Genomic DNA, 22,461 nt, shown 5'->3' with positions numbered 1-22,461 from the left:
TAATTGCCATAGGGCCAAGCATATTCCAATAATAACAATATATGAGTTCTGAAGATTTCATATGGTGTTTTAATTGACTTTATCTACCGTAACTTCTTGGTTACTCCCATTCGCGGGATCACTGCCTGTTACTCCACATCGATGAACTTCCACTTCCAACTCCAGAGCTAGCCCAGGAATTCGGAGACCCCTCACGGGGGAAATATCCACGCCAGGCTGAAGTCCTATACTCGGCTGAAGGCGTCGTGAAACAGCGCGCCACTGTCTGTAATGTCTCGTGAGACGTATGTTGCAATGACATGTGCTGTTTCGCTTGCGAATAAATCCACCTCGGGAACTCCCCATCTTTGAAACATGGGGGTGGTTGCGGTGTTGATGAGGTGCCATTCGGGAATGAGTTGTCTGCGGGAGAGATGATGTGCCACGCAGTTGTAATTTCTGCGGAGGTATTGTGCAGTAAACGTGATGTTGGCTCGACTGGTAAATACTAGTATCTGTCGGCATAGGTTTAGGAGGGTGACAGATTTTGTTGCCGCCCTCGTTGTTGATGTATGCCACCACTATTTTGTTGTCTGTCTGCAGAAGCAGATCTGATACTATAATTGCTTGTACTCGAGATTGAATTGCAAACATTTCCTTCCTGTTGGAATGCCATGCCATGCTAATTGGTCTTGTTTCCACGTACCTGATAGGTCGTGTTCATTCAGTTGGGCTCCCCAGCCTGTGTTGGCTGCATCTGTAGTCAGGAAGTGATTGAATGTCGTTCTGTGTGTCAACTCTGAGGATCCTATCACCTGGAGCCACCACATGATGTCCTGTTAGGCCTGTGGTGGGATTGTCGCCTATTGGCGAGAATGGGACCTCGACAATATTGATGACTGGAGCTTTGTAGCCATCGGCAATGCAACCTTCCTCGTGGGGGTAGGGTGCGAAATTAAGTCACCCCAGAAGGGATTAAGCATGTGCCTGTCTGAGTGAACAACTGCCTTTTTGTACCTGCATTGTGTCAACTCTGAGGATCCTATCGCCTAGAGCCACCACATGAAGTCCTGTTGGGCCTGTGGTGGGATTGTCATCAATTGGCGAGAATGGGACCTCGACAATATTGATGACTGGAGCTTTGTAGCCGTCGGCAATGCAACCTTCCTCGTGGAGGTGGGATGCGAAGTTAAGTCGCCCCAGAAGGGATTGAACATGTGCCTGTCTGAGGGACCAACTGCCTTTTTGTACTTGCATTGTGTCATCTCTGAGGATCCTATCGCCTAGAGCCACCACATGATGTCCTGTTGGGCCTGTGGTGGGATTGTCATCAAATGGCGAGGATGGGACCTCCACCGAAAAAAATGTTCTTTTGATTTACACCACCAACGACTGTAGTGGGTGTAGTCGTTCTTTTCGCCGAATGTTTATCGTAGATTTTTGGTTTTGTAATATTGAGGTTCCAAAATGTTAATTGAAAATGGATAAAAAAGTATTATTGCATTTACTCAACACAACACAGCCTAATATCTCGTTTATTGGTATTTTGTCTATTGCATTCGGTGTACCTACACCATGACCCCCACATCCTGAGACGGGCCCTTAGGCTAGGGTATTTGACGGGCCCCCTATCCACCGCTTAGATTAAAGGCAGTGTGAAACACTACATTAACTTTTTCAAATCGTGTTTTAGTTCAAATTGAGGGTACTTATACAGTGAATTGTTGGCGATTTTCAATACATCTACTTTAAGCATCTACTGGAGCTGTTGAGTATCGACACATAATAATCAGAAAATATATTGGACAATTATATAATTTAAAATGTTCATGGTCATGAAGTATAATAGCGCCGCAGGCGACTTTTTTTACTATTAAAGCTAATTTATGATGTGTGTTTATCTCACTTACCTGGTCAACGTGACATGCCGGCCCCCCCACAGCCCGGGCCCCCAGGCTAGAGCCCTGTCAGCCATGACCTACACCACTCTGGAATTCGGGTGGACACCGAGAATTTTTTGACAGTTCATTGGGGAACGGGTTTCTAATAAAACCCGACATAAGTGTTTCGAAATTAAAATTTTTTCATGACATTTTTCTAAAAAGGATGCTGGAGAATTACAAATCATTTTTTGCCGTGTTATTTGTCTAAGCCCAAAGGTATAGTTTATTGGCTTTAATTTTCAATGGGTAAAATGGTTCTGATGATTTTCATATTTTGGGGGGTGCCAGGGCCCCCTGGCCTCCCCCCCTGGGTGCGCCACTGGTACTAAGTAATAGGTGTGTGGAAATATTGTACCTACTGGAAAACTTAAATTCTATTTTCCAAAATAATAATTATTATTGATATGCATCATTGGGTCTATTCTATACTTGTCTTATCGACCGCTAAATTAGTGATAAAGTGATAAATAGTGTCAAACTTAGGGTAGGTTTGTATCAAAGTATTAGCAGTTATTGTAACAATGACAATAAGTTGGTTTTTATTGTTGCAATATGTGCTATATTTTAACAGCAGCAAAATAGGGTGCTGTTAAAATATAGCACTTATTGCAACAATAAAAAACCAACTTATTGTAATTGTTACAATAAGTGCTAATATTTTGATACAAACCTACCCTAAGTTTGATAATATTTATCACTTTAGCGGTCGATAAGTATAGAATAGACCTACAGGAAGTGGAAATGGTAGTTCTAAAATTCTAATAAATAATTTTGCGACAATAGTTACAACAGACAATATACGGACAACATGAAAATATTGAAATCAAACGAGGTTTTTATTGTACAATAAAAAAATATTATATAAAAAGAGACCAGATAATGGATAGAATATTGGTACCATAGTCATTGGTGAAATTATTACAATAATTACATATCAATATTACCTATAATAAGTAGTTTAATTTGGCCATTCTTCGATTTCGTTTCAACGTAGGTAGTCAACTTAAAAGGTCGAAATAGAATATTGGTGTATAATAATAGAACCACTAATTACTGTCAGAAAAAATTATTTATGATTTATATAATATTTTTTAAAGCAATTCAATTATAAATATACCAGTATTTTGTCCGGTAAGTACGTAAGGGAGTTACATGCTAAAACTTGGCATAGGTATCATTCAGTATTTTTTTCATTATGTGATGGTCTAAGTTCCAAATTCGAACAGCGGACGATATAATATGTTGGTATATCTATAATTCTCACGAACAGCAGATAATAATAAAATTATCGCTATATTGCGACATATATTTACCAACACGCCAGAGTGCTGATGTAATGTGAAAAGATGGTAGTGGGGGGGTGTGCTTAGAGAAGATTTACAATACATAAATGGAGAGGCGACTTTAATAAGCTGTGAGCACCAGCAAACAGGTGGACTGTACTACATTATTACGAAGATTCGATAATTTGGGCAGGAAAGTAAAGGTGAGAGAGGCGTGGATACAACAGGCAACTGCATCATTTGAAACCAGACACATCACCGGAAAAGGAATCTCACGTATTGAGAGTTCCAATACCTCGATGACTCCATTGACGTGTCAACCACTTAACATATAAATCCAGCTTTAATGACACTCAACTAGTAAAGTGTAAAAGTTTTGTCAGGGTACAATATAAACTTTTTTTCTTAGAATATTATAGTACCTATCATTTTCAATTAATTTGTTAACGAATAAGGAGGGCGGGGGTTAAATGTGATGTAATTTAGGTGGCTTAAAGATTTTATGACGAGGTATGGGCGAACAAATACCGAAAACGTATGATGTCATTACATTTATAGACTTATAAGCTCTGCATCTATTTGTCTCAAGATCTGGGCGATTTGAAAAAATCTATTCAATATAGTTTTAGATGTTTTATCTCACACCCATTAATTATTAACATATTATATATAATATTATGCAAAGCATGATAATGAGACCATGACGTGATAATTAAAATGTGACTCAGTGTACATATTATTATATGCTACACACACTCGGTATTAAGCCATGACATAAATGCAAGATGCGCTGCCAGTGTACGTGAGGGTCTCTCGATTCTTATATATTTTTGTTATGTGGGCAAATTGCGGTCATCGACCATGGCCAGTCTGACGTCGACAGTAGCATTTCTCCACCGCCGCCATATGACGATATGGTTCTTCCAGAGCGTGTAAGTGAAGGCGGCATAGCCGCACGTCACCACGGCCAGCATGAGATCGAGTACGGCTTCTGTGAAGGTCCTCGACACTCCGAAATGGTTACCCTGAAGGATTAGGTATTGTGAACCGAGCAGGCAGCATGTGACGAGGCCAATTGTGACGATTGACACCAGGCAGAAGAAGATGCAGTCAGTCTGGAAATGATAATAGAACCTTATTTAATTCAATTCCTTATTTCTTCATATTGAACCTTAAAGAATGTTCACTGTAGATCTGTGGGATTATATTTACAGTGGAACCTCGATTGTTTTTTTATCAATACGTAAAATAACACCGTAATTGTTAATCACGAGGCGACGAGTAATAATAGCACACAATTAATTTATTGATCATTTAAAGTTTTATTTATGAGAAGAAATGTTGGGCACTTAAATAATTGATGCGAGTGTTTATAACAGATCAATATGAATTACTAATTAGAGTTAATTCCGAGAATAACCGATGATTTACGTTATATGAATTATTGCATTGTTGTAAATATCAGTTTTACATAATATTGTGACATATTATCGCGAAAGAGATCGGGTAAGAACCAGAGAAAGCTATTAATATTCCTGGTTTCGGACATGGTCGAAAGAAAAAGAAAGAAATTAGAATTAGACGTGCGCAGAAATTGTGCTCTCAATGAATATTGTATATAAGCCACCAGGTCCGGTGGTTCTTTGTCAGGTACAAATATTGCAATCGATTTTTAACTAACTTCCCGACTAGCTAGACATTTGAAACTTTAAGAATATATCAGAATACGATGCCAATGCATTTTTTAATACTTTTAGCCATCTTTAAGTAGAATTAAATTCATTTTCAGTTAATTCTGTTTTGTATGAAAAGTTATTTCGACACTATTATTGGTTGCTAGGGGTCTGGGGTCCTAGCAACTAAATTATCAATATATACGTCCGTTACTATGGGAATCAAAATGACATTTCAGTATTATTTCTATCAAGTACCATTTTTTTGATCGTTTAAGCTAGCAAGTCAAGTTTATGATTCAACAGAAAATTTAAAAATGTTGTGTATAAAAAGTTCTTTTTATCTTGTAATTATTTATCTCAAAGATGTGCTGTTTATTAATCGTTCAATGTCTTATGAGTTTGGGAAAATGATAGGAGGACAGAGTTGAACATAGTAAGCACAAACAATACGAATAATATTTTAGTAATTTTCACATTACCTTAACACGATATTATCACCCAATTGAACTGCAGGTGTTAAATGTTAGAAGATTGCAATTGTGCCAAAAGGAAACGAGTAATTGTAAAAATATAGGTTCTTGATAATAATAGTGGATTTAATTCAACTGCAACAAAGTATTCTTTTCTACTCCCACAATATACCAATTGCGAATTTAATCGTTTGAACTGCGCAAACGATGATTATTATAAAAGTTTTATTTCCCCGTTTTTATGATCTTTGTTAACCCACATCCAGGTTATAGATCCACCAATATAAGTTGTCAGTTGAGTGAGGGCGCCACATGCTAACAATTGACATATCATTCAATACATTTATTATTGTAATGAGCTTAGTTCTAAATTCGAACACCTGACGATTTATGGTGGTACTCGAAAAACTATAACACAACATGATTCTGGCAAATATATAATGAAGTATACGATAGCGTTAAATTAATGCTATAAAAGAATTCGACTAGCGCAGGGGTCAGCAAACCGCGGTTCGCGAGCCGCATGTGGCTCTTTGGGTATTGGCGTGCGGCTCTTTGCCAAATTCCCAATTTTTACAAAAACTTTTGCAAAATTCACAATTTTAATTTTTTGTCATTGATTTGTACACTTATTGTATTATATAATGACATTATCGCGAGCCTAATTTTTCCTCCGTGATGGTTGACGCAAAAAGGTGTGATTGTTGTTGTTTTAAATCCGCAAATTGCAAAAGTCGACAAATAAAATTTTTCTACATTTGATATTGACACGAGCACTTTTGAAATACAATTTTATGTGTGGATTTAACAAGAAAATAGTTAAGGAGCTCAAAATTTGTAGGTCTTGCCACCAAAATTGAAGATTTGGAGAGAGAAAAATGCAATTTAATGTCACAACACAAGTGGGGCGCTCTAAAAGATCTACATAAAGTAGATACTACGATTATTAATACATATTATGGAATAGCTTTCCAAACGTTCGAGTCTACATAATAATATGTATGTGAACAATCATTTTCAAACATGAACAATATAAATAGCATTTAGAGAAGCCAAATAACCGATGAGAATTTTTTGGAGTCGCGCCTGAAATTAAAAACTACAAGTTACATACCAAACATATACACTCTCCAAAAAATGCAAGGAAGGTCATTGTTCACATTAGTTTTAAGGAATGCGTAAAAATTGTCAAAATGTCAACAATAAAAACATATAATATTAAGTATTTACGTTAGTTTTATTCGGGAAATCTTCTTCACTTAATAAATAAGCAATTATAAAACGTAATTAATTCATTTAAATAAATCATATTATATATAAAAATATACGTATGGCTCTCGAATTTTTTTAACCGTTGTGCCACTCATATTTGGCTCTTTTGGTTCAAGAGTTTTCCGACCCCTGGACTAGTGTATCAATCTTAAGTCCTACACCCTACACGTAAAATAATGTTTGATAGACTTTCTGTAAAACCTTAGTGGGTATTAAGTAATACTGATGAGTATAAGCAACAATAATTGTTGGAAAAATAGTCAACTTTCTATGTATATACATAATGTTAATGGTAGGTATATATTATAATCATAACATATTTTTATTTTTGGACCATGTCGCCCATCAGTTGGGCCATAATAATACGGACACCACACGGCACACGTTGCCTCCAAGAATCCCTGTAACGCTGTAATTCGCCAGTTTTTTTTACATCAGTAAGTTATTGTCTAAAACATAATCTATAATATATAATATTACCTTCTAATAAGTCCAATTTAAATATAAAATGTTTTTATATGCAGTTGATTCCGCCGTTCGATAACAATATAATAACGACTGCCTACAATAGTAGAAATTTCAATATCTCCTCGATATGAACAATAATTTATTAATTTGAATTATTAATTTGTTTTAAAATTTAAGCGAGGAGGGAAGTAATAATAATTGTTTATACTAAATTATTTACCTACTTATCTAATAATATAATAATTGTATTATTATATTTAAATTGATACAGACTTTGATACAGACTCATATATTTATGTTGCATATGTAGCGGTACATTAAATTTGCATAGTTCCGATGAAATTTAAGCAATGTTGATGCACTGTTGAACTTTCTAGATTCAACTACAATACTATGGATATTCAAGCAGCACCGGGTAATTTCATTTACACTTTGGCGTGATTGAAAATGGAGCGACGCGCTGGGAATTGAGCGTCCAGACGGAGAGTCTCCGACGCTCATTTCAATAATTGCACGAAAGTATGGCCATTGGGAAGGCATTCAGTTGGAAGTTTGGCTCCGCGAAGGGACCTTATTTAAACTTGAATATCTACTGTCGTAACTAATGAAGTCTCGAATGTATGTTAGATTATTAAATAAATCTATATCCATAATATCACACATCTGGATACCTAATTACGCAAGTAACTTAATAATTCATAACACAGAAAGAATATAGTAACTACATATTGCTAGAGACTTTCACATTTTGCTTTAGGGATTTTGTTACTATTTGCTACACATGATCTACTAAGAGTTTTGTAACTAATTGAATCTTGGCGTGCGGCTAATGAAGTAAATAATATGGTCTGTGATAGCTTTGTCATGTTCTAAAAATATTTATGTAGGTAATATGGATACCATAGAATCTTTAAAAAAAGTAAATTTAAGTAAAATTTCACCACAAAATAAATACATTAGTATTTTATCGACTATTTCGGGTATGCTCCGAATATACAGTATCTATGGACGCACGCAACTGACTTTCACGGTTACCAGTGGCGAAGACTCCATACTAGGCGATTATTTAAAGCCTACCTTCTTAAGAAAAATATTTTTTGATTTTATATTGACATATTATTAAATAATATAATTACATAATATATATTCAATATGCCCAACGACATCTATCGTATAATTGTCATAATAATTTTACGATCTTTTCCACTATTTCAATAAGCACCATTTATGGCGTGTCTCGAAAGTTTAAAAAAATAAGCGACATCTCGTTTCGCTTCACATATTGTATGGATTACGTTCGCGTGAATCGAAAACTTTTTTTATATGAAGTTTGTTTCTCATAATTTCAAGACGTCTGCGGCGGCCCAAATAAATTGGTAAACTATTTAAGGAGCGCTTACATTTTACGTAAGTGCACATTTATTCAAAATAATTAAAAAAATAATTTCTAGGGATTCAATCACATATAAATATTGGTTGTAGTTAAAAATAATAAATAATTTATCTCGTGATTTTTATTTGTCAGTTAGTTTATTCATAGACTAAGACAATTTATTCAGCCAATTATGTAAGTTGAAATCTAATATTGTATCTAAGTCTGTGTTTTAAATATAGAAGTGTTTTAAAATGTCTAGTTTACGGGTTAAATTATAAATTGTTATGGAACAGATTCACAACAACGGATATTTTCAATATATTTTGAGCGTATCTTGCGTTTATATTTAAGAAAATACATAATTCAAATTAATTATTTAATTTTACACCATCAGTGAGCTTTTGACATTTTATCGGTTTTTGTGTAGTTACATATTCATCAGTAGTTATGTCGGATTATCTTCTTATTTCCCGTAAATACATCTAACAAGTAAGTGTGCTTTCTCCACAGCCTACCTGTTTCCAAAAGTCACCCTTCGCCACTGACGGTTACCTATGTTTTAATGCATTCTGTTTTTGGGCTGTCACCGTATATTTTCTAGAGACGCGTTGTTTTAATTTTTACCCAATATTTTACGAAGTGGGCCGGCCAATTTCCAAATTTCATTGAATTTGATAGGAATGTTAGCGGGCTTGGGCATGCGTTGAGTTACAAACAAATGTTTGTGTACGTGTATTTTTATGAAGGCGAAAGTTTTTAGACAACAATTTGAATTCTATTTTGTTTGCGGGAATATAATATTATAATTATGTGTCCAGATTAGAATTCACATACTAATCGCAGATTCTGCAGTGGCGATTCTGACGCGCCTTCGAGTTAGTTGAACGGTAAGCCCGTGGGCCCATCCTGCGCCCTTAAAATTAATGAAAAATATTATTGATTTTTTTGTTCAAAATTTACTCCCTCCTAACTATTATTCTGTGTTGGCAATGCTATAATATATTCTCATGTTTGAAGGCAATCTATATCATACATAATATCACCTGAAATGTTACCCTGAAATGCGCCACCCATATGACGAGCGCTCGATGGAAGGAATATCTCTGCGCGATCCGGACTGGGAAAGGAGCATCACACAATTCGCAGGTCATCCTGCCAGACGCCGACAGCCAGCGCTGCAGGCAAACGTAATGAACATTTCCCAGAGATCCTTTGCAATTGCATGGCGATATCATCCTGGAAATTAGAATAAGTATAAAAAAATATTGTTAAATCTTAACATTTTTCTCTTGTGACCTGTTAAAGTAGATCTTTGAACTCAGAGACCATAACAAACAACAGTGAAAATGGCGCGTGACACTACTTCTATATTATAAATGTAGTGTCGAGCGCGACCGAGTGTGACACGCGACACTACATCTCTCGGATTTATTAACGAAAACCTTCGTAGAAGACGGAGCCTTAATATTATTAATATTAATGTGTACCAAACAACACACTACTATCACCCGTATCTGTCAAAAACCGTACACATTTTAGATCATTCCAACATTAAATTGTAGAGATCGGCAACTATAACTTGAGGCGCGATGGTAGCGTTAGTATTTCTGTGTAAGTATTGCCTGTGTATTGCTAACAGTTCTCCAAACCGCCGCACCGTAAGTTAACGCTTTCACAGTTCAGAGTTTCACGTTTTATAACTTTAGACTTTTTTGCACTTTTAACTACACTGATACGCCTCTTTGCCTGATTACCTCGCATCAAATTAGATCAAATGATATTCACTTGTATTAATATATCGTCACTGTACAGGCCACTTGTCGTAACCCTCACTTTTCACCGAAGTGACAATTTTGATTGCAAGGGACTTATTGCATACTCTTACATTTTACATTTACACGAACTGGCCAAGTGTCATAAATCCCAAAAAAAATATTTCAAAACAAAATAATTCAAAACTATTATTTAAGCCATTTGTAACTTGACAAAAAATATTCCAGACAAACGCTGTAACCCTCTAAACGCAAGCCACTGGTGTGTCAATAAAAGAAAATTCTCAATTTGTAATAAAATAATATATAAGTATAAAATAATAAATACATATTATATAAAACAATAAGTAAGTCCAATGCCCACAGTTTTTTTCACTTCCTAAACAATTTGATATTTGAGGGTTACGCCAATTGGCCTGAACAGTGACGATATATAGTTATAAACCAATAAATGGATAATTATATCTAAAAAAAAATTCATGCTAGAGCCGGAGTGCAAAGTTATGAAGCGTATAGGTACTCTACTTGAAAACATTAAAGGGATTGCTCTCACTTGTTAAGTGGTTCGGCGAAAGCGTGTATCTTTACATTAGGTGTTTAGATTAAATTAAAGTAAACTGATTCTTTGAGAAAATGATACTCCATAAGATACAAACAATTAAAAACCAACAATTCGGATCTTCTTACCTCCCACCAGAAGACATGCAGATTCTGCAGGAAACACTATTGATGCTGGAAGACGAGTCTGCTTGGCCGAGTTTGCCATTTCCGTTTTTGTCAATGCTGTCCGGGACGTCGATTTTGGTTGAGGTTTTTGACAAATTTCCTTTTAAAATGGCGTCAGGAATACTGTTACCCCCCAATGTGATTTCCAACTTTGTATCATCGTCATTTTTGGTTGTATTAGTATCGGTGGTTGTTTCGTCATTTTCGTTAGTCCTTGTACCAGCCGCGACGTCGTTTGACGATTTTTTAGTTTTTTTTTGTGCATGATTTGGTTTTGTGGAAATGACTAAAACAAAAATAATGATTACCTAGGTAGGTATACAAAACAGTTACATGTAAATTGTATGTAAAACATTTCACCGTGGCACAGTTCCCCGTGAGCTCCAATGGTGGTCTCCAATTATTGTATTAGATTCAATATGAACATTAATTTAATTTTCATAGCTGATTTTGGCAAAATTCATGAATTCAAGAATAAAAACCTAACCTAACAAGTAATCCAGTATATAGGCTATTTTCAAATTTTTTTTGCTGCTGGTTTCCTGTAAAGTTTAAGCCGACAAGTACCGTGTTTTATTTAGACATGAATTGTCTGGTATGTTAGTACTAAACGACCCAATGAGGTTGGACTGTCTTTAGTATACGGCCATATATTTCCGATATAACATTTCACGGTGAAGTGTAGTACGGCGAACCGCATACGTACAAGTTTCCGGACACGATAAAAAACTGGTTAAAAATACATCAATATTATTTTTTTATGATACAACTACAATCTAATTATTTGCTTTATACCATTCATTTGAATTATAATATCGACAATAAATACTTAGATGAACTACGATACTGTCCATAGTTGTTAAATTGTTTCATATCTATAGTTTATAATACTTTTGTATAAATAACCGTAGGAAATGTTTTAAGTGAATGAAACATGTCCAAATCACTATTAAATTATGTGCATTGAGTACTAAATTATTTTATCTCGCGAACATCATAAATCCAAAATATTATTTCAGGATACAATAAAAACCTGTTTGATTTTTTTCGTTGCGGTCATAGGGATGTTCTGACAAACGAAAATAGTACATTTTACACCTACATTACGGAAAACCCGATATAAGATCTTATTGGCAAAAATTATTAATATCAATTCGAGCTTTAATATTGTGACCATACCAAAACTTTTAGCTCAGCATTGCTCAAAATCATAGAATTTCACTCGCATAAACCAAGTCACAGCGGTCTGCATGAAAAGCTAAGAACTGATAGTCAAGAAGCTCTTCATGCGGACATTCGTAGTCGATGTGATCGGCATCATGGAATACGCTACATTAGCAAGAAAGAGATGCTTTTAGGCGAAGCTGATATAGCAGACATGACAATGTGTACATTTACTAGGTTAAGCGAATGGCTAGGAACAATAAATTTATATTAAAAAAATATGTAAAGAAACCTTCTCAGAAAGATCTAAAAATATATTATTAATTTTAATAACAGTCATTTTATAGTTGAATATTATTACTGGGTTGTTAAGAATTTGAAATATGAAGGGTATAATACATAGTATCAAAGCAAGTAGGTACGTGTTTAATATTTAGTTTATTAGAAGTATACCCACCTTTATAATATCTCGTGTCATGCACAGCTGGAACCTTGTTATTAATTACTCTTAAATTAGTTTCTGATTGACATTCAAAAACCTTCTTCAAAACGTTTACATTGACAGGTTGAATGTCAACTTCACTGCAAATTGATATGGAAATATCGTTATTTTTCGACATTTTATCTCAAACGCATTTCAGTCTACGCGCTACGAATGTTCGGCTTAATAATGCTAATATTTTACACGAGAAATCTTTCGAAAAGCAGAAAGGAAATGATGTGAGAAAAAAATCATAAAATACGAAACAAAAATCTATAATTCACTAAAATTTTGACGTGTGTTCGACGTTTCTTTGTTATGATTTAATAACATGACAAGACGGAAATCTTTTTTCAAATGTAGTGAAGTTTCCGTTTTGGGGTTTCTTTATCCAATGTTGTATGTAATGAAGTTTTGAATTACTTACCGATGGTGTTTATGCAAAACGAAATCATAGAATAAAAAAGGTTTTTTTATTATATTATATTTGGTACAAATAATTACATACTATGGAACGGAATAATTCTAATAATATGTATGTTGTTGAGATGTTTCCGAATTATGTTACACTTTAATTTTTTTTGAATAAATACAATAATAGTTTATTAAGTTATAAAACTAGTTTAAGTTAATTATTGGAATTGATCTTAATATAAAATAATTGATGTGTGTACCTACTTATGTACGCACGTTAGAAGTTATACTTCTTTGGCGTAACAAAACAAAAACAAAACTTGTGATAACCTAGATTCTTCGACTAGCTCTTAATTATCTTGTTAAATTACACACTCAAGAAAGAGGGCCGCTTATTGGAATGCCGTTGGTTTATTTCTATACACTTTAACTTATATTACTAAATTATATAATGGTTTCTCGTTGTTTTTATTTTTAAAGTAACAACTACCACTATGACGTTTACTAGTTTGTTTACGTAAGGAGTTGCAAATGGCCGACAATAATAAATTGGCTGCCTAGCAACGGAACAATTCTAAACTATAATAAATACTGTATAATTGTCACGATTGCAGTATCATACTGTGGCGTAAAGTTAGTACGTTCGGCTGATAACCGAACAATCGGTGCTTCGAATCTAATCGAGTGCTTTTTTTTTCGTGTGAAAAAATAAATTATATTGTGTTACATGTCACATGTCAAAAATACACTTTGATCTGATTTCTCAAACGCCGCAAAAGAAGTATAACTTCAAAAATATAAAATAATGTACGTGTTATGTAGAGACTCAATATAACTATAACACAAAGAAATACATATTAATAGCTATTTTGCGTATACTAATGCATGCATACCTAAATGAATTTCCCGTGCATTTATGGCTGTAAAAGCTATTATCAAGAATGCCAACCATTTTTGGGTCCTGGGAGAAAACTATAAAAATTTTAAACTTGATATTAGTAATATTATCATATCTGCTTATAGTTTCATGGGTACCAGGTTCGAATCCTGGGTCTGGCAAGAACACATATTGTTTTTCAATTTGTGTATGAGTCACAGTATGGAGCTAATAGGCTGAGCAAGTGGCTGACATACATTTATCGTAAAAACAAAATCTGTTAATACAAACCTCCACTCTGTGGAGGCCCCTTATATGATCTTATTAGGATCGGACATGGTCAGATCGATTAGGTATAGCTGTTACGGATTGGGAAGTGTGTATGGTCAGTGATACAGTATAGTTATTAGATTTGAATTAATCGACGCCAGTAACAACTTTTATTATTTAGAAACCTCACCTATGCCCGGATCAAATGTCGTCTGTTCAACGCGTGCGTGCTACCTGTGCTCCTGTATGACTGCGAGACATGGCATCTTACAAAGCTTCAAAGGTCTCGGCTTTTGAGCTTTGAGAATCGATGTCTCCGCCGAATCTTAAGGGTACATTGGTACGACCGCGTTATAAACACCCGGGATCGTGAGCAGGCATAGCAACCTTCGGTGATTGAGGTAATCATGAAGAGATGATTTACGTGGCTGTGAAATGTGTTCCGGATGCCGCCAAAGAGTGCGACACTTCGTACCCTTGTGGCACAACCGTCATTATGGCCGGCCCTCCCTCACCCTGCAGCGGTGCTACAAAAGCGATATACGCGCTGCAGGTTTGGAATGGCAGGAGGCGCAAGAGTTGGCGAAGGATCGAGGAAAGTGGCGCGAACTTATGCTTGTCCTATGCCCCAATGCTGGGTCGTGACAGGATGAAAGAAGAAGAAGATGATTATATACCTAGCTATTTGAAAATATCTACGAAGTCCGGATATTTTAAATTTATTGGCTTCGTTCAGGTGTAGTGATGTCCCGTGGGGGTAGGCAGATTGAGCGTCGCTTGGGGGCGGCAGTTACTCGAAGGGCGGCAAATCGATGAGAATCGTTTGGTATATAATATAGAAATAACTAGCTAAACTTAGTAATAACGAAAATATCTTTCCATTAAAAAAAATCAGCTCATTGGTTGGAAACAAAATGTATTAATTGACATAAAAGGTTTAACAGGACTGCAATTTTTTTGTCGAGTTCGCGATGTCTAGTTTACTTCCGTTGCCCTTTGACGTCCTTGGTGACCAGAAACGACACATGCACGGATGATAAAAATACTGTATACAAAAATGGGGCGTCATTTTGGCGCTGTCCAGGAGCGGCATTTTGCCTAGGGATGTCACTGTTCAGGTGATCTGATATTGGGCAGCGAAGAAGAATAAATGATATTAAAAAATACGATAGGTACCTATACAATATAATAATAATATAATGGAAAATTTTAATGTGAGACTTAATTGTTATTATATTATATTTTATATAAATGTTTTATAAAGTTTACTGCGCTTTAAACGTACAACGTTAAGGCATACAGCAGTGTTGATTTAAACTTGGCGGTGAATTTGGTTTAGCGAAACAATACTTGGTTGTTTGGAAACAAGTCAGGTAGACTAAATTCACCAATGTGTGAAGGTGCTGCGCTAAATCCACGTGGGCATTAGAAATAATTCATACGGGGACATAGGAGTGCTGAAATAAGGAATAAACAAATTCAGAGATAATTGAAAAGTTTGTAGTATAAAGTAACTTACCCAAAAAAGTATGGAATTTTAATGCTTTTAACGATTCACGCACCTGAATGTTATAGAATTTACAGTAGAGTTTCTTAAACCTTTTCAGAATATCGCCCTTAGTAAGTAATAATATTATAGTATCATAGAAACAGAACATATCGACTTCTCCAAGCCAAAAGGGCGTAAGTAACATTTTGGTGATTTTGAGTTAAAAATGAGGTAATGTTTACAAAAAATATATTTACATTTAAGTTAATGGCCCTACCGAACCACTCCGCCCCGCACCACATCCGGTCTTAATCGGGCGCATCACGGGACCTCAAATTTGGGTGTGAAGCATAATTTTTTTATGACTGGGAATGTCTCAGGAGCAGTAACCCAAGAATAAGGTTGCCATGCACTCGAATGTGCTTTGATTGAATTACATGACTTTAAGTTAAGGTACACATGGGAGAGATGAGCACGCAGAGGCAATATTGAAAATTGTAATAAGTAACACATTAAAGCTAATACAAAACTGCCTGATATTCTAAGTGAAGGGATCTTCGCGTTAGACTGGCAAAAGGGCGTTCTTCATAAATTATTGCAAACAGAGTTACGATTTTCCAATTTGGCATAAGTGATTACCCTACAGAAAGCCAATAAAAAATAACCTATCTACCACTAATTTAACGTACCAAAATTAAAATGATTATAATAAACAAATAAAACATAACAGAAATACAAACAAAAACAAAGGCATAATTTTAGATATTTTATAGATAACCGAAATTTTTTTTCACTATTATCTACTATGACTTGGATTAAACAGGGCTTAATTGATTTTTAAAAACTAACAAACACTATCTACACAATATAGTCTTATTTCAATGAAAGCAAATATATTATTTAACTGAAAAAGTTTAGTGTGCCCTATTTATGTCAGATATTAACAGCTTATTTTCACCCATCGCCACTAGTAGACACTGACAGTAATAGTAATCGTATAGGGGTAGCTAATGATGCCATTTTATTCCTACATTATAAAGACCAAATGTTTCATACTAAAATAATTAGAGTATATCGCAGTCTGCTGGTGAGTACGACAATGTACATCATGCATTGCTATGCAGGCGAAGTTAATCCAGACGGATTGTGCTTTAGACATGTGCTTAGGTCCCCAAAGAAAACTCCGCCGGAATCGGATGCGCCCCTATAAATGGTTAATGCACAATATACTATCGCGAACTTTCACGTCAAGTTTCGTTAGAAAGGACTAAATGAAGCTACAAAGCAAACATTGTCGACGGAATTGTAATTATTTAGCAATCTCGTCGTATTATAGTTCGACCTCCATGAGTCTCCAGATAAACTAATGTGAAGCTTATGATTTCAATTTATTATTATAAGGTGAACATCTTTTCTCTAGAGCAGTGGTTCCCAAAGTTGACTGGGCCCCGACCCATCTAACAAAAATTTCCAATCTTGGGACCCACCTCTTAACTGTCTTAGAGAAAAGAGAGTGTAAATATTGGTAATGCTCAGATTCCCTAGTGGCGAGTCGTGGAACTACTTAATGCTGTCTTATTTGTTCTAATTGAAATAAAAAAAATATTTTTTATAAGTGTTACCAATATGAATGAAAGACTGTTGAAACACAACTTAAATAAAAAAAATATTACTTAAAAGTTATTTCAATGGGAAGGGTGTATTTGTTTCTTATTTTTCTTCATTACAGTTTTAGCATCAACTTCAACTTTAGTTACTTTTAATCGCAGTGAGTTTGATATATCCAATTTATTTCGGTATTTAGTTTTAATGTTAACCATAGCCGAAAATCCGACCTCACATAGATATGAGGTAGTAAAGAGGAGGAAGATTTTCATAGCTTCATCGAACAGGCAAGGATAATAATTATCAGCAACTGAGAGCCAGAATTTACGATTGAAACTATTTTTCAGTGACGTATCTTCTGATAAATTAATGAGTTCTTCACATGCTTTTGTTGACATACTAGTTGGTCAGTCGTCTTGAAATGGGTTACAAATCCAACGCAACGAATCAAGCCATCTGTAGTGCGTTGGCAATTCAAATTATTATTATTGTATCACAATATTTTCCGTAACTTAAGTTTATTTCAATTTTTAAGAATTATAAATAGCTGAATGAAATATCAAATTTATCACTTTCTATTTTTTTTAAATTCATGTATACAGTGGCGAGGGCCCACTCAATATTCGCTCGTGACCTACTGGTGGGTCGCGACCCATAGTTTAGGAAACCATGCTCTAGAGCGTTGTTGCCGATTAGGGATTGCAACACCGGTATTTAAAAACAGGTATTCCAGTATTTATCAATACCGAAATACCGGTTTTAAAAATCCAAAATACCGGAATTTTCGATATTAAAAACCACACTCGTTAACGTTTTTGAAAATGAATTGAATGTTATTTCTACATTACTTAATACTATATTGCCTATTACATTTAGTGTATAAGCTATGTGCTGCTAAAATGCAAATATATTTACTGAACCCAACAAAGTTGAAATAATAATTAAACAAGATCCATCAAATACACCTATTTATAAGATTGTCGCGGTAAATTAACACAACATTATTTTGAAATAGAAAACATCCGTAACAAATGTCCAATTTTATTATTCTATATTAAAATTATTAGCGTTCAATTGAAGAAGCATTTCCTGGAAACGCACTTATTTGCACGTCTTATGCGTAAATTACATTGAGCTACTTTACAAGCTGTTTATTGGCGAATTTAAAAGCGGGCGATTCAGCTACTGCGATTGTGATGATGACACACAAAACTTTCCATTCGCTGAGAAACCACAAGCCAGCGACTATTTTGACAGAACGTAGTTCGTTTTTTTACCGGGAGGTTGCTATTACGCTCTCCTGCGCAGACGCAGTAGGCCCACACGCCGGCGTGTAGCGTGTGAAGTTGACCGGCTTTCAACTTTTCTCGGTAGATTGTTTACAATCTGCTTGTTAGCTTGTTCAATGATGACACTGGGCGACTTTACAGGCAGATTGTAAATTCGCCAACAAACAACTCGTAAAGTAGCTCAATGTAATTGACACATTACTGAACTAGTCTTTTTGAGGGTGTTAGTAAAAATTATCAATTTATTCAAATTATTTGTAAAAATCAACAATTTTACAATATTATCATCAATACATATTTTAAATTTCCACATAATAAATACAAAATGTGGGTAGGTAGGTTTTTGCTATAAAATAATGTTAGTTTTTATTAATTGTCTGTGGTGTACAAGAGATTATTATTCAACTATGATATAATAATTATCTTTCGCTGGGGAAGATCCACTGCTAGTTGAAAGTGGCTCCTAGCTTTGTCTACTCTTATCTGTCCCTAGTTCTTCGGTAGAAAACTTGTCTCCAACATTTTCTAAGTATTTTCCATCACTTGAATATTAAATGTACGAATGGGGCATCAATCCTTTCGCCAGATACGATGGTACACACGTGATATTAACAGCGGATTAAAGTTTATAGACTTAAAGAGAATTCAGTGCACAAAGCCTCATTTATTGGCATTTTGGATTTCGCTTTGTAGTCAATATCTTCGATTAGCTACTACACCCATTAAATCTGTTGCCATTTGGATCGTTGTATCTTTGAAAATTAGGTTTCTCAGCGCTTATGGAAATGAAATTAAAAACAAGAACTGATTATAGGTGATAGACGTGTTTATGTTATGTTATGTGTGTGTTTATTTAAGTTAGAGCCGCTTTTGACATGGTGATAAAACCATCATATTGTCACCTCAATACTACAACTAGATAACTCTGATTTGGTCATTGTTGGGAAAATGAAATTTAAACATAACTTGATTAACATAAATCTAGTCTATAATTATAATTTCAAATAAAAATGAAAAATTGTGCTTGTTTAATTGGGAACAATTAAAAAATGTTCAATAATTGTATGAAACAATATTGTAGATACATAATATATTATTTAATTTTTATTTAATGCATTTATGGTTTTAAAGTTATCTTATATTTTCAAACACAAAATTACTACAGTTCTCATTAACTTCTGACTTACCTAGTTTATCATTTTGTAGAGAAGGAAATGTAGAATCATATTCAATAGCTATCTCAAAAACAGTGAAAATCAAGTTAAGTATCTAGTTGTAGTATTGAGGTGACGATATTATTTTATTATTACTTACCTTTATTAAGATTTTTTAAAAAAATATATATTAATAAAGAAACAGTATGTTTATTTTTTTGGGGATTTTTTATTTGGTGTGCTACGAAACAAATCTCACATCCCTGGTGTGCAGTCGGGTAAAAAAAGTTTGGCAGTCACTTAAATAAAGTAATACAAAACGTAAACTTAAGAAAGTATAAGACTAAATTCTCATTATAGTGAATTTAAATTACGATTTTATGACAGTTACTTTAATAAATAAATTAAAGTAAACACTTTTGAATACGATGATAAATATTTTTTTGAATATACCTTCTCAATGCACAATTTCCGCCAAATTTCAAGCCAGCTTTGAGTCGGTGTCCATTTTCTGTTCGCTTATACCTGGAGGAAATTGTCTCTCAACTCACCTTATTTATTGACTCATCCCCTGAATAATCACCGTGAGAAGTGAGCCCGTCAAGTTTTAATGTATTTAAAACGTAATGGCCGCGCCCTCGCCCTTAACTCTGAATAAAATTAATGAACAACAGAGCGGAATGATAGGAAAAGCTCGACTTAAACTTGTGGAATAATATAAACTGAAACTGCGGGGTGAAGTTTGCAAACCTTACCTACCTTCAATAATGCGTTTGATTTTATTTCTTAATCTACGATTCACTGCATTTAATATCTACACAATTGAATACGTGTATTAATTAAGGCGCTAAGTACCAAAAACAAAAAATGACATTTTTATAGAAAAGTGTTCTACATACTAACGCCAATAACTTCTTGGTCTAAGTGCCTCAAGCAAGTCAACAAAATACAGCAAACTATTTAAACCTGTCGACGTTGTAAGTCCGTTGGCCTGTTTTATTTATAATGTTGTAAATAGCACTACAGTGGTCAACCTCATTCAATATAAAATGGCTGACGATGGTGTGTTGACACTTGCGAGTTCTAAATACCTAAAATTGTAGAAGCTGCCGTGATTGCTTCACACTGTAAAACCACATTTTTCAAAAGGTCTGCTTCATGAAATTTTACTGCAATGACTCGGTATTTTGTAACTACAGGCAATACTACTTTTTGGTACTTAGAGCCTTAATTAATAGACGTATTCAAATTACCATTAGAATAGGAAATCAAGGAATTTTCAAACAAATATTTATTAAATATGCGTAATTTGAAAACATCTCATGCATATACACACTATTAATTTGTAGAAAAAAATACGACACCCGACGGGACTTGAGCCTGTATCTGCTGGATTAGTGCCAGTATGCTTTTTCAAATAAGATACGGGCATTTTAGTTAATTACGATGATTTTCACTAGTACTGCATGAAATGCTTATCGAATTGCGTTATAATGTTGGCTATCTGATTTAGTATATTAAATGAAGGTAGGTATCAATTAATTTCTTAATTACTAACCGACGTCGCGAATTACTCCATTACATATATTATTATATGATTTTATCAATCTCAAGTTTTCTTCTACTAGATTGAAATTATCTTAAAATTGTCTATAATTATTTTTGTGTCTGGACAAATATTCCTAGAAACCTTTATAAACTATGGTTTAGTTATTTAAAAAAATAGAATTACAATTAGGCCTTACGCTCATGGAGAAACTAAAATCCGACGAACTGGTTGCTGATGGAACTCATAAACTGGCCAATGACTGATTCTTCGCAAACGGCGCTTAAAACCCACTTGAAACTATAATCTCATGACGTCAAAATATATATATAAAATATTATGTATATAAAATATAAACGGGAATATTCTGGCAGCCTGTAATTATACAGGCTACTTCTTCCATACATTTTAAATTAATCGTTGCCGTCGTTGTGAATGTATCGGCTTTCTACTTGAGTCGGCAATGGTTTAACTCATGCTTCCATACACTTAAGCACTTATTAAACGGAAATAAATAATATGTTGCCAGTTATCGTATTATTTGTAATAATAATATCACGTGTTATTTTAGTAAAGCACCTGTTTCAAGATTCGTGCGTTTCTAGCCTACTTTTTATAAGAAACGACCGTAGAAAAAGGTTCCATAACTGATTGATAGATTGTTGTGCTCACCAGGTGGTAAATTGGAGAATTGGCAGCAGGTGGTATGTAGTATATCACGATATATCGACAGCACCTTCTTAAGTACAAAACAACTTTTGCTTTCGAGGTATTTTTGAGTCCAATGGAAAAATGAAGATATTATTGAGATAATAGTTGACAGTGGATTTAGACCGCGTGCTATGGGTATATTGTCCGATAACAAGAAATCGGCGATAACAGAAAGTCGCTGTAGTCGCATGTAGAAGAATTTTCAGTGACGTATCTGTCATGGCAGCAAAGCGTGCTAAAGGCATGTTTGAATATTGTATTGGCTCTCCTTTTAGATTCGATTCCTTTTCTTGTTTGCAATAAACCAAAAGTTTACTAATAATAATTCTGACATCACTCTTGATCAGCGCTCGAAATGGAAAAGTTTACGAACCGGAGCGCTCGAAAATTTTCTGAGGATATTAACATGGTTATCAAATTTTATGGGTATTTTATAAACATAAATGTGCTAGATTGTTTGTTATATGTCATATCTAGCTCAGACGGTCAAAATATTT

General features: G+C 34.6%; 1 protein-coding gene across 1 annotated transcript in view; it reads right to left on the bottom strand.

The window, feature by feature from the left end:
- Positions 1 to 4,038: 4,038 nt before the first annotated feature.
- The window catches only part of LOC147074911 (E3 ubiquitin-protein ligase MARCHF2-like), a 43,752-nt gene continuing 25,329 nt past the window's right edge, over positions 4,039 to 22,461 (bottom strand). The window contains 4 exon segments of the mRNA XM_085943233.1: positions 4,039 to 4,320; positions 9,522 to 9,702; positions 10,926 to 10,984; positions 10,987 to 11,064. Of these exon segments, the coding sequence (XP_085799359.1) occupies positions 4,039 to 4,320; positions 9,522 to 9,702; positions 10,926 to 10,984; positions 10,987 to 11,064 (600 nt within the window).

This window comes from Rhyacophila brunnea, unplaced genomic scaffold (assembly GCF_057557595.1).
Source record: "Rhyacophila brunnea isolate RB1 unplaced genomic scaffold, BYU_Rbru_1.0 scaffold_15, whole genome shotgun sequence".
Taxonomy (NCBI): Eukaryota; Metazoa; Arthropoda; class Insecta; order Trichoptera; family Rhyacophilidae; genus Rhyacophila; species Rhyacophila brunnea.
Note: the sequence above shows the minus strand (reverse complement) of the source record. Positions and strands in the feature narration are given on the sequence as shown.